Source organism: Homalodisca vitripennis, chromosome 2, assembly GCF_021130785.1.
Source record: "Homalodisca vitripennis isolate AUS2020 chromosome 2, UT_GWSS_2.1, whole genome shotgun sequence".
In the NCBI taxonomy this organism is placed as follows: domain Eukaryota; kingdom Metazoa; phylum Arthropoda; class Insecta; order Hemiptera; family Cicadellidae; genus Homalodisca; species Homalodisca vitripennis.
In genome coordinates, this window is record NC_060208.1 from 180,217,550 (window position 1) to 180,231,240 (window position 13,691).

The 13,691-nt window shown below is 35.3% G+C and overlaps 1 protein-coding gene across 3 annotated transcripts in view; it reads left to right on the forward strand.

Moving 5' to 3' along the window:
* Positions 1 to 13,691, forward strand: part of LOC124355116 (protein espinas-like) — a 360,974-nt gene that overhangs the window by 313,050 nt on the left and 34,233 nt on the right. For all 3 annotated transcript variants that reach the window (XM_046806074.1, XM_046806075.1, XM_046806073.1), the window contains one exon: positions 11,515 to 11,743. In XM_046806074.1, the coding sequence (XP_046662030.1) occupies positions 11,515 to 11,743 (229 nt within the window). The remainder of the gene's footprint in view (positions 1 to 11,514; positions 11,744 to 13,691) is intronic.

Genomic DNA, 13,691 nt, shown 5'->3' on the forward strand with positions numbered 1-13,691 from the left:
TGGACGGGCATCGTAACGTTACCGGGCGTTACACTTTTTCATGAGTGACTCCGAGCCGCAGCCTAATTTAAGACGTTGTCACGTCAAAAAACCATCAGCACTCTTCTTTTTTCTTGAAGAGTTAATGGGAGACCAGTCCGTATTGATATTATTTACATTAAATATCAGTATTAACAAACCCATTTAATATTTTAAATTGATAATACGTTAGTCCAAATCGCTTAACATTAATTGATTGATTTCAGATGCATTTATAATTCATCAATTCAATTCTAAGCGATAGCAAAAGTTACACTTGTATTTATGTTTTTAGACTAAGTTTATTTCGTAACAGGGCTCATTATAAATTAACTTGTTTTAATTACAAATGAACCAGAATCTGGGAGGCGAGGAGTAGTTTGCATTATTTAGTAACTCAACTTAGTTTTTGTGAAATAGTTAGATGCATTTCTTCTAAGAAATTACTTGATCGTTAGCCACGCTTCTTTTTCTTGCGTCGAAATGGAGAATTATTATAAACAACAAATTATAATTTCATCACAAGTAATATACTATAAAAGGTTAAGATTAAAATATACAGACCTGATAATAATAAGCATGAGCCAGTAAAATAAAGATATCGAAAATGGTGACTTTTATATCACACCTTATCAAATTTTAAGTGTTGACGATCTATTTATATTTTATGGGAAAATTCCCCTAATCGATTTCACGATAGCTTAGTTGTGTTTTGTGCAATGAAAATAATCCCCCCTCCCGAACTATTATGGTGTCTTCAAGGCACAGACCATAAGGTAGATTTCTTAAAGACGTTTCAACTCTTCTGAATTGTTTTAATTACACCCTTATTTAGTGTCTAAAAACTACTTGATGGCGTAATAACTTGATAGGATATCCTAGAAAATTTTTTGGAGTAAACAAAGATGGTCCGATTTAACTGAGTCACTTATTTCATTAAGGTAGCCCGTGTTAGACAATCACAAGCTACAAATGTCTTTGGTAGATAATATTGTTTCGATATATCGTTAACTCAGATACAACTACACGTGAAGAGATTAATAAATAACAACCCATAAACATAACAATAGAGCAACGGAAGTCCAATCGCTCTGATATAAAGGCTATTATACAATGGATAACCGTTATAGAAGTTATTATTTGTCTGCAATGGAGCTGAATCTATTTGATCCAAACCAGACGGTTTTGACGTTTTACAGTCGATCAACTTTTTTAAAGATATTTATAGCTTAATAAACCCACTCGGATAGAGACCTCGATTGCTTTGATCGATATAATGATAGTCGTAAATGATAATCATTTCCAAGGTCAATATACTTGCGATATAAAACCGAACCGACATAAATACATGTATACGCATGCAGCTAACTGCATCGCTTAAACATTTTCTTGAGTTCTATTACATTAACAAACATAATCTTGAAACTTTTGAATTTTTTCAAGAACAGTGTAGCCTACGTTTATTATTTTCTATTTATTTTGAGTACTTGACTGCTCGATCACTATTTCTCTTTGTAAGGTTACATTACACATATCTGACTTGAATAAACAGAAAAAGAAGACGAAACCCGCAGGGATGGGAGTATAAAGGTAAACCTTTTTGATTGAAAATTGAGAAAATTTGAAAGAAATCTCTTATTGTTTGGTATTTGGTTTGTTGCTTTTCCTTTTTTTCTCATTCTGACATCCCCTCCCCCCAACGTACCACTACTCCACAACGTCAACCAGTGCAAATTACTCACACTACCCCCGCTGTTGGAGCCTGACCCCCTCCCCAAATATCGACTATTCCACAACCACAACTAGTGTAGATGACACACTCTACAACTGGTTCCGCTGTAATTGTGCTTACCGCTAATTGTACAGCGATGCCTTTTGCCTCCTCACCTCCCATTAGCCAGGAACCACCAAGCTACCCCCGCTGTTGGTGCCTGACCCCCTCCCCACCTATCGACTATTCCACAACCACAACTAGTGTAGATGACACACTCTACAACTGGTTCCGCTGTAATTGTGCTTACCGCTAATTGTACAGCGATGCCTTTTGCCTCCTCACCTCCCATTAGCCAGGAACCACCAAGCTACCCCCGCTGTTGGTGCCTGACCCCTCCCCACCTATCGACTATTCCACAACCACAACTAGTGTAGATGACACACTCTACAACTGGTTCCGCTGTAATTGTGCTTACCGCTAATTGTACAGCGATGCCTTTTGCCTCCTCACCTCCCATTAGCCAGGAACCACCAAGCTACCCCCGCTGTTGGTGCCTGACCCCCTCCCCACCTATCGGCTATTCCACAACCACAACTAGTGTAGATGACACACTCTACAACTGGTTCCGCTGTAATTGTGCTTACCGCTAATTGTACAGCGATGCCTTTTGCCTCCTCACCTCCCATTAGCCAGGAACCACCAAGCTACCCCCGCTGTTGGTGCCTGACCCCCTCCCCACCTATCGGCTATTCCACAAGCACAACTAGTGTAGATGACACACTCTACAACTGGTTCCGCTGTAATTGTGCTTACCGCTAATTGTACAGCGATGCCTCTTGCCTCCTCACCTCCCATTAGCATTCCTGTCCGGTCTGCCTTGCTCTCGCTGCCGCTGCCTCTTACCATTAACGCTACCCATATTAACTTTATTATCGGTTCCATGCGACTGCCACGCCGCACTACCATCAAACTCACAAATTGCATAAATATTTTCCTCCTAATTTTGTTACTTTGCTGTTTGGCACTACCATGGCACATCAATGTTCCAAATTACTATTAAAGTTCTTAAGGTTGTTTTAGCGGTATTCCATTCCTTCTCTTTTACGCGCTATTTTAAACATTATTTTTCGATTTTAATGCTTTTATTAATATTCATCTATAAAATCACTTTAAACTATTAATACATTTATAACTTGGACATGAATAAATTGTATTTCACACTGAACAGCAAACTAATTAAAAATTGTGATCCATCAAAGATGAGCAGGTTTTCATCTGTTACATTTTCAAGATATTTAATGGCTATATCATTAAACTTAACATGTATAACAATCTTTTCGAAATTGTAAAATATCACTATTTCTTATAATTACGTTCGAAGGTAAAACAACTGACGTTTATTTTCCTCTGATTCTGTCGTATTATAAGAATATTGCAACACGACTTGAATTACACCAGAAGTGTTCTATGCAGCCGACAACCAATTTCGACCTCATTGAATTGCACAGGGAACAGTGTTCTATGGTAACCCCAATATCAGTTTCAATCTCAGCGTGTCCCATCACATGAATCTAGACGTAACCTAATGATTACTCAAATATGAAATTTAAAAATAGCAAAACTTAAATCTCTCTCTGAGTAGTAGCAAGTGTTATACAATGTCATTCGTAAATCTTTATTGTGCTGGAAATAATATCATGAGCAAAACATAAAAATGTTATAATAACATGTGATGAAGTTTCATAAAGTAGATCAAGAATTCACTATCCGAAAGATTTGTATTAATATTTTGAACGCGTTCCTACAAAGCAAGCAACGCCTGAGTGGCGACCGATGTGTTCGGAGCGAGCTCAACCTTTTAGTGGATTACTAGGAAATAACAGAGCACCTACTGGATTCTACTTTGTGATTACTATACATCAGTATACAGGCTCGGGCATTGCGTGTATACAGTTTTTATCCGTTGAACCTACCCTTTCATTGACTAGGATAAAAGAGTCCGTCATTTGTTATAATTACTTACTAGTTGGTACATACTTTACGTAATACTATCAGTTTCCTGCGGCTTCGCACGCAATTTCATAGGCTTCGCACCTGTATGAGCAATTCTGGTTAGAGTGAATTATATTTCCGAGTTTGCCTTATTGCTACGATCAAGAAAATGTGTCAAAAGTGTATATTTATGGCCATTTTAGTTTACTCACGGCTTAATATTTTTTAAGCCTTAATTGATTTTACCTTGTATACAAATATATACAGCCCTGAGAAGTTTACTGCTATCAAAAGACAACTAAGATGGGGTTTATATCAGTCTTTAAATGTATAGCAAAAGTTGGATAGTAATTTTGCCTTTTATATCCATTACTGAATATTTTCTAAAAATGTATAGTTAAAAGTACCTATATATTTACTAAAACTTTTAATTACCTTATCTGCATATTTTATTATTCTGTGCTCAACAGCGGTTGCAGAAAGGTTAAGATAAGTTTGTATACTATCCAGCTTACTGTATGCTTTCACACAATAAATACAAGAAAACATTGTTTACACAGGGCAGTTGATTACATTCAACACGTTTTTTCAATTCATATTCCGCAACTTTAGAGGCCAAAATGATATTTTTTGCTACTTCATAGACCATTGGGGTATAGACCAGAGGGATTTTCGAAATAAGAATAGGCCTATTTTCATTGCAGGGCCCATATCAATCATATATCAATTTATGTATAGAAAACGTCAGTACAATCGATTGAATAATTTACGTGAAAGCAAAACAAACAGGCAAGGCCATTTTCGCATTTTTGATATTATTAGGAAATGCGATGTGAAAAACAAATATTTTATTTGAGCTATTAAAGCTTAAGCTAAAATAGCTCCTTTATAAACCAATTATTTTGTATGTGTCATTTTTTTCAAAATATGACATTAATACTGAAAAAGCAGTAAAAAAACTTTGTAAAAATTTATTATTTATATTTACTTTGATTGAGTAGGCTACGTTGAAAACGGAAAGAAGGTGGAATGCTCAATATGTGCTACGCTAGTATATTGTATTCATCAGATACTCGTGTATGTACATAACACGTTCATGTCGTGTTAAGAAATGTTTCATTTAATAGCACCTAAATAGATGAATAAAAATGCAATAATACTAAATAAAGAATAATAAATGCTCCGTTATGTCAACGATCATGCAACAAGGACGTAATGTTTTTTCGAGTACTAAAATTGTAGTGTTTATTAAATTGATTTTCACATTTCGACACTTCTTTGGGTTTTTAATGCCAAATGCTGTGTTCTAAGAACCCATTTTATTTACTGTTAACTCGTAATAAAATGGTTCCATATTGAAACGGACTAAAATTTTAATCCGAGGAGTGTAGAAAGTGAAGGAAGGGTTTGAGGAATTTAGATACTCATGTTTCTCCCATCTTTCCTACCAAGAGGTTATAAAAGAGTCAAGCCTAGTGTATCTCAATAGAGCTGCTTGTTTGACACGGCAAACAAATTACACAATGGAAGCAAACGAATAGGGAACCGTAAAGCCCAATAGAAGATCGTGATAGCCCCAAAGAGCTGGCTGGCATTCCGAGATAGGTTTGTGAATGCGGCACTGTATTACCCTCAGTAAACATCGGATTCAAATGCTAATCACGTTTATCCCGCATTTCCCGAGTGTATTCAGCCTGCAGGACAAGGCCCGCCGGTCGATGGTTGATGCCGGCGTCAGAGGAATGCGGTGAAGCAAGTCACTCGGGTACACGGCTCAATCTGCCAAACCGAACTGAGCAAAGCTCAAGCCGCGCCGCGCCGTCAGTCGGCTACCGATGCGGTTAGGTCAACAATCGGATCGTGGGAGTCGTCCGACAAGACAAACATTAGTAGATCGAGAATCGAACAAACAATCGGTTTAGTTGTTGATACCAAGACACTGCATTGTTGTCACTTGCAACACAAAAAGTGGTAATTCTTTTTAAAAAAGGCTGTGAAAATGAATCAATTAGTATAGGAGGTGAGAGCCAATTTGAACTTTATAGAGAAATGTTACCTAAAAAGAACTCATCATCACCCGCGTTAGTTTTAGTGGAGGTCGATATAGGAGGTATCAAGAGGGTTAAAATATGAAAAGTTGATTTTTCACAGATTATATTTTTTATATTTTTATAATTTAAAACCAAACGTCTGACACATAAATGGCCGTTATATCAGCGACAGACTACGTGACAGAGAGACTAAAAGTGGCCGTGTTCTGGTTACTTAACGCTTTGATATTTGGTTTCAAGCGTGTTAAGCTAAAATAAATATAACATGGGGAAAAGATTATCGTTTCATATTTTTAACCCTTTTGAAACCCTCCAATTTCGACCTCTAAAAAACTAACGTGGCAGACGATTAATTACATTCACTTAATGTAAAGTTTATCTGTCAATTTGACAAAAAAAACTAGGCCGTGTGCTTATACACATTGGCTCTCGGCTCCTTTACTATACCTTTTCCTTTTCATTCTTATCTGTGCTTTTGTTATTCTGCAAACCAAGTCCGTGTGTTATTTTGTAACATCAACAATTATTTATAATTATCCCATTCAAAATTGCTTAGGCCTATTTCATAACAAAAACTGTAGATTTATGTATTTGTTTGGAAACTTTTCTCTTTCGCAGATGGATATCGTTTCAGGACGGTCTCGCAGCTTCCCATAAAGCTGTTAAGAGTAACATTTTATATTGAGTTTTCCTCAAAAAAAGTATTAAACATCTCAAACCATATTAGTGTCACAATTGAAGAAGGGGCTCTATGGATATTGGTATTTAAGCATATTCGTGTTTCTCAAAACCCCCATTTCTTGAGTTAAGAGGTTCTAGAACAGTCAAGTCGAATCATTCTTAAAAGACCTGAGTGTTCGACAAGGCATTCAAATTCAATGTATTACAGACTATGAGCCAAAAGCCAACTTACATAGTATTTTTCTTGTATATTTCTCTTTCTTATCACACAACCTTGTTTTTCTTTAAATCGATAGAGGACTTTGATTAAAAAATCAATTAATCATCAGCCAGGGTAATTTTGGTAGAGGACGATATAAAACGGTATTGTTTTGGTTACAGTATAAAAAGATATTTTTTCTCAGATTATATTTATTTTTAATTCCATACACTTAAAACCAAATATCAGACATATAAATAATAGTTACGTGACGGCTCAATGTAACTATTGGTGTACCTAACGCTCATTTAATATTTATTTACGTTTCTAGCAGGTGCTTACCGAGTACTGAAATGGAAAATTATCATTTTATAATCTCGTCCTTTTTAAACCCTCCCAGATTGACCTCTAACAAAAGTAACCCTCCTGAAGATCGATTTCTTTCTAAGCGTTTATGTAAAGGAATTTCTATATTTTTGTAAAGGAACACCAGGTTGAGTGCTAATACAGTTTTCGTCTCTTGGCCTATTACAGTAATTGGCGTGTATTTAGACTGGTATACATTAATACCATAGCTACAAACAAACCAGAGTATTTATTTTTCTGTGATTAATTTAAAAAAGTAACTGACCCGAGCGACACAAATAAAATAGGTATTTCCTAGTCAGATAAACAGACTAAAAGTGACCACTTTAAGGGTATTTATACTCGTATGATCCACTGATCATATGTGTGAGGCTTAGAAAAATTATGACTCGAGGAAAGATTATAGGTTCATATTTTGATACTTTCCACCAAATCCATTTAGTACTGTTGACTCTTTATTTCTGTCTTAGTCTATCTATTTTAAGAAAATTAAAGTTTTGTGCTTATGCAATGCAAATTGGCTTTGTTATAATTGACTACTAACTTTACTAGCATCGAGGCTAGTGACTACTAACTTTACTAGCATCGAAGCTAGTGATGGCTTAGCCTTACGCAATAACCTTCTCTGCGCTGGTATTGAAGGTAAATGTTCTTTATTCCAAAATGAAAGGCGCTTTATATCCAAAATTCAGGATAAAAAGCGTGTTGCAAATGGATAAAGTAGGATTTTTCTAAACCACTACAACTGCAATAAATATTTATGATTATGGCTTGATTACCGCCCTTAATAAATCATAAACCTAATAAACTGCACTGTACTTAAAAGTAATCAAATTCTGTATTGTTTACCACTCATTGTTTACACTTGAATAATCAGTCCCTGGTAATTGATTAATCTGGTCAAGTGGAAATGGGGGGGGGGCTATTGATCTATGGAAGTCAAGTAGAATGGGTAGCTCGGATTACCAGCTAATTACTCCTACTGCGTCATCCCCCTGGATCATCCCCTAAACCTCTTACCTCTAACCGCTGACCTCCAGATTATTACAGGCTGTATGTAATGTTATGTCGTGGTTAACGACGGTGTAAGCATCGATTTACATGGTTTTATTGTGATAAAATTTAAGATTTTCTGAAAATGGTTTGAAAATTGTGTTGAATTATCACTGCAACCATTTTAAACTTTACCTTTCCACCTGTTATCTATGCACTTAAATATTGAAACAGCGTTATTTTAAAATTTGCAAAAATGAAGTGACTGAGACAACTGATTTAATGAAGAGAATGTCTCTTAGGTCACTCTTTCACATAACAATACAGTAGTGTGTTTATGAAAATGTATTTTTTTATGTACTCGTAATTCCAAAACTACTATAAGTACTTCTACAAGTATATAACCATTCTCACATTTGTGTGTCTCACATCCTAATTAAATTGTTTTTAAAACAATGTACTGGTACTTAATATTGTGGTATTTTAATTATATTTTTAAAGAGTACCTACTTTAAATAAAACTATTGATTTATACAGTTTATAGATTATGGTCCAAAATGTACTATAGGTAAGGAAGGTTTAAGTTAAGAGTAATTAATTAGTAATTCAGCATTATAAATTCTTTTTAGGTAATCGTGGATTCAAAATAACTCTTTAATTACTTCGGCTATACTCACTTAGTTAAACCTGTCTCCAATTTTCTTGAACGAGGCTGAAAGTCAATAATCTCTAAGGATTTCTACGTGTAATTAATTCCACACCCAGGCAAATATTTTTTCACTTAGTTGTATGAAGAAAATTAAATTATTGATGGCATTAATAATGTATTTCTTTGAGAAATTACTAAGCAGTTGCCTCCTAAAAGGAATTTTCGCTCTTAGTATTGTTTCTTTTTTACAGTAACAAAATAAAATGATTATCGGTTAAATAGGTATCCAAACGACTGAATTTTAATCTGTGAAGAATTCAACCAATACAAATGAATATTAAAGGCTTCGACAGAAAGTAACGAAAGAGTTATCGTAGAGGCGGACTGCCCTTTGACATTTGGTCCCAACAAAATCAATGCGATTCTTTCTTTGGTCAAGAGGTTTTTATGTATCAAGTTTTAAATTTACAATGAATTTCTATCAATAGTTATCACACAGGTGGACATGATTTCAAGAATGTCTTGTCGGGTTCTCAATAAATGTAGGCTCTACTTATGCAATGAGGCTGTCAATCCTGTATAGATATAGAGTTGATAGCATTAAATTTCTAAATTCTGGTTCCGTTCCACAGTAAACACAATATGACTTACTGTATTGTATTGGTCCTTGGCTAATAGACTATGCATTTGCTCGCTGATTCCGATGCAAATCAGTTAGTCAATTACAAAAGTAAAAATAATTATTTTTTCTTCCTTACTTTTATGATTTGTGCATCTTTAAATTAAAAAAGGTATTGACTTACGTGCCTCGCAGATCTCGATTCTCCCTTTCAAATTATTCTTCCTCGATAAAAGAAGACTACTAATTTAAAACATAACCGATATTATTTCAAGATTAACTTATACCTCGCCCGCTTTTATAAGATATAAAGATGCTTTACGATTACGAGCGAAATAACTTGGTGTAGAACGGTTCCCTAAATTCCCCTATTTCCACCGTTAACGTCCACCATAACAATAAAAACGTCATAAACAATGACTCCAGGACGCTTGATTAGTTGCCTAATGATCGTTCCAACTTTTAATTGCTTTCTCGCCAGAATCTTTGACGGTGCCAATTTTTGGCCTCGTTACTCTAGACCTTGTGGGGGGGGGGGGGGAGAAAGAATGTGGCATCATCCGTCCGCTGCCGGGTCATTTACTCTAATGAGATACTCCTCCTTTGGGTTGAGATATGTTCACATCGGCTCGTATACAAGCTACTTTAGGGTGTCCTTTGGGACTTCAGTCAGGGTGATCTATGACCTCTATCTTTTCTCAAAGAGAGACTAGGACTTTGACTGAGGTATTCCTAGAGATATATAAAGTCTGTGACAATCTGGAATCTTGCAATACTATTGTTTTGCGTAATCTTGGTTATGAGTATTGCAACTCATATTGTGCTTACAATGAGTATTATGATTGATTGTAGGTGTACACGTTCCATTTAATGGGGTCAGGTGGGGTACTTAAACTTAAGACTAGTTCTAATCTTTCAATTCTATGTCTAGTCCTATCTTAACGCTCAAGGAGAAACTATACATTGGGGAATAAAACTGTTCATTACTATATTCAGTGCACAGTAACTAATTTAGTTAGTAAAATAACATATTGACCTATTGATATCAGATATTCGAAAAGTTATCTTTAAAATCTTGTCATCCATAATTTACCGCGTTTTTATATGTCAAAGTATTTATATATTATATATAGATTAAATATTAAATATAATATTATATATATATTTATAGATTATATATCATATACTTTTATATGATCAAAATTTTGGATCCTGAGACTAGATCATGCCTTAACTAGAACGAAACTTTTAGTTAGGAAATAAATATGCGAGTAAAATACTGTAATATTATCTAAAAATTAGAAACATGTAAGGACACTTTATTAATTTTAATAAATTGAAAGGTTCATACTTTAATCATTAGTATAAACGTTATTTCACACAATATATTTCAGACAGCAAATATCTGAGAGGATATTTGCTGTCGCCATTATAGCGCTTCAGGCTAAATGAAAGACAGTACAGTAAAATGCATGTTAAAATTATTTTGAACACAGAACAACCTTATTGGTTTTTCAACAACACCAAAGTTGCTAACCTCATGATAAGACCTGCATTGCTGGTATAGTACGGAGATCCTTCTACAGGAAGACCTCTCTGATACAGTTTACTGTTACTGAGGTTGATACAAAATTAGTTCAACTCATTTTCCTTATTTAAATTCTTCCGATATAAAGCTGGCATTTAAAAAATGTATGCTTATTTAAATAATGTTAACCAGAAACAAGATACTTTAACAGCGTAAAAAATTATATTTACATTTTTGAGGCCATACCAGTCCCTAATTTAGCAAGTAGTCCACCACCTGATTTAGCCTAACTATTCCCTTTTCAGAACAGGAGTTTCTACTGAAGATATTTTCCAACTCATATTTGTTAGAATGGTAGAGAGACTGGAGTCAGTAGAATTTCACATTGTAAAGTATTGTATTGAAATAATTTCATTTAGAAGTATTGAGAACTATTATTTAGTTTCACTATTTTCCAGATGTATTTAGCCATATTTGAAGATGTAAATATACATTTGATAAGAGTATCATTTATAAATGCGTTCTGATGGATATTAATGAAATATTAATTAAAAATATGGTTCACTAAAATGTAAAGGAGTCTCCAAACAAGACTGACAAAAAATGTATTTTTCTATAACATACTTGTTATACTTTATACGCTCTTTGCTATAACTAGTGAATGTTTCATGAATGCTCTGACATTTTCATAAATATGTTCACAGGAAGGTGTGCCGAAACTGTAAGAGTCCCCGTGAAGAACACAGCGACGGCATGTCACAGCCGGTCTCCCCCTCCCTGCCACCTCCGTCACTTCCACCCCCGGACTCCACTCCCGACAAGTTGCTGGGGAAAGCAGTCTTAGACCCCCAGAGACACTCCCACTCTGACGATGACTCAGGGTGTGCCCTCGAGGAGTACACGTGGGTTCCGCCCGGGCTTCGTCCTGATCAGGTATGTTGCTTTGTTATTGTTATTTTGTAAAAGTTTCTAATTTAGAAGGATAAATCAAGAAATAAATCCCAGGAAGGGTACTGATACCTATATCATATACGTTTCAGGTACATAATACGTATACATATAACATATACATAATTTGTATCGATTTATGATTAAATGATTAGTTGTTAGCTGAGGGTTAGCAAAGCATATCAGTTGGTAAATTTTTAATTCTGTCTGTCTGTTAATATGATATTTTGCAATTTAAACTGATTTAAAGACCTGAAGTTTTTACGTGAGGTCGTTCCAAGTGCTTTGACTAAGCATTAGTGAACATTGTATTATTGGTATTATTAGTAATCATCATGCAACGTGTAAATCATAGAATAAACAGATTTATAAACGTACTGAAAATAAACATGGTGTGGCATAGTACAATTGTAGCCCAACTATTATATAATTTGTAGATTTACATTTTTATTTTCACTAAAACATAAAACTTCCACTATATGCGTTACTTGCTCAAACTGTTCAAATCCTGGTGGTTATCATCAAGTTCGGACTGCCGCCTGGAAGCACCGTACGTTCTACTATGTGGGTCTACTAAATATACGCGAAGTTACCAAACTAGCTAGGATAACAAGATATTGAACTATAAAACCTATTAAGTCCTTACTGCTGAAAGTCCTTACAATGACCGATAGCTTGCTTACTTTCGAGATGTTTAAATAACTTAATACAGAAATAGTTCATCACTTCTTTTACAGACTATAATGGATATACAACGTGAAACTTACGCTCTTATAACTCAGTCCAGACAGAATCGATAAACTCGCCGTCCATTTCGCATACACGAGATACAGGCATACATTCTAAACGGGACCAACGCGTTTTGTGGTAACTTTGTATCACAGGCGCAGCAGTCTTCGATACAAGGCATTGAACATATAAATGCCGTTTCCTCTCGCAGTATGCATTCTTGTTGGGAGAACTCGATTGGAACGTGGACGTACTAAACATGCTCTTTACGTGAGATTCCAAGCCAAGCAGATGTCTTGAGGCAACGACATTAGACTCTTCTGAGTCCGTAGAACTGCAGGGTTCATGGACCCACCGCCAGCCCAGCAAATACCTGGCAAACAGTTGTTCCTTACCATCGCGAGTAAGGGCATTCCGACAACAAGCAATTACTTCCAAGACGGTTAAGTACACTTTAACAGGAAATTGCTTTGTCAATGAGGATGGGTTGGGTGAAAGCTATAGAGGAACTACTCCATTGTCGCGCTTTGTAGCCTGGAAATTCAATACTTATCTAAAGTAACGCCAGTTTGTCACGAGAAGGTTTCTGATGAGGCTTCCACATGATGCCTCTTGTATCTGAGAGGGTTATTTTGTTAGTCCCAGTTTTAATGCCTTGAGTATGGTATTTTTATATGATAGCAAATATTATTTGTCTTCCCAAAAGTAGTGCAACTAACGTATCCAGGTATAAATCCAGGTGAACTGTTTATCCAAAAAGTCTAATTTAATATACTTTCTGTTCCATGAAGTTGTTTTACATTTTTGAACAACCACCAAATTATCATACGTCTGTCACTTTTTATGAATGATTGTCTAAACGTTGGAAACATATTCAAAAGTGGGCCTAAACATTTCTCTTTGATGTATGCAACAAAAACAAAACAGCGCCTGTTTTAATCGACAGCAAGCAAATTACGCAATACAATACAATTACGTTGTATTCTATTAGAGATTTTAATTATAGTCATTATCCATTTAATTTCTCCAATATAACAGTAATAGCTTATGAAACTTATTTTATTGCTGGAAGACGTTCATTAGTCTACAAAAAGTATTTATTCAAGATCATTGAACAGAAGCCTCTTAAGACTCCCATAAAAATTCTCTAGGGATATTTTTCTCCGATCAGTCTTTTTGATCTACGTAGGTTTCTCTGTTGTGA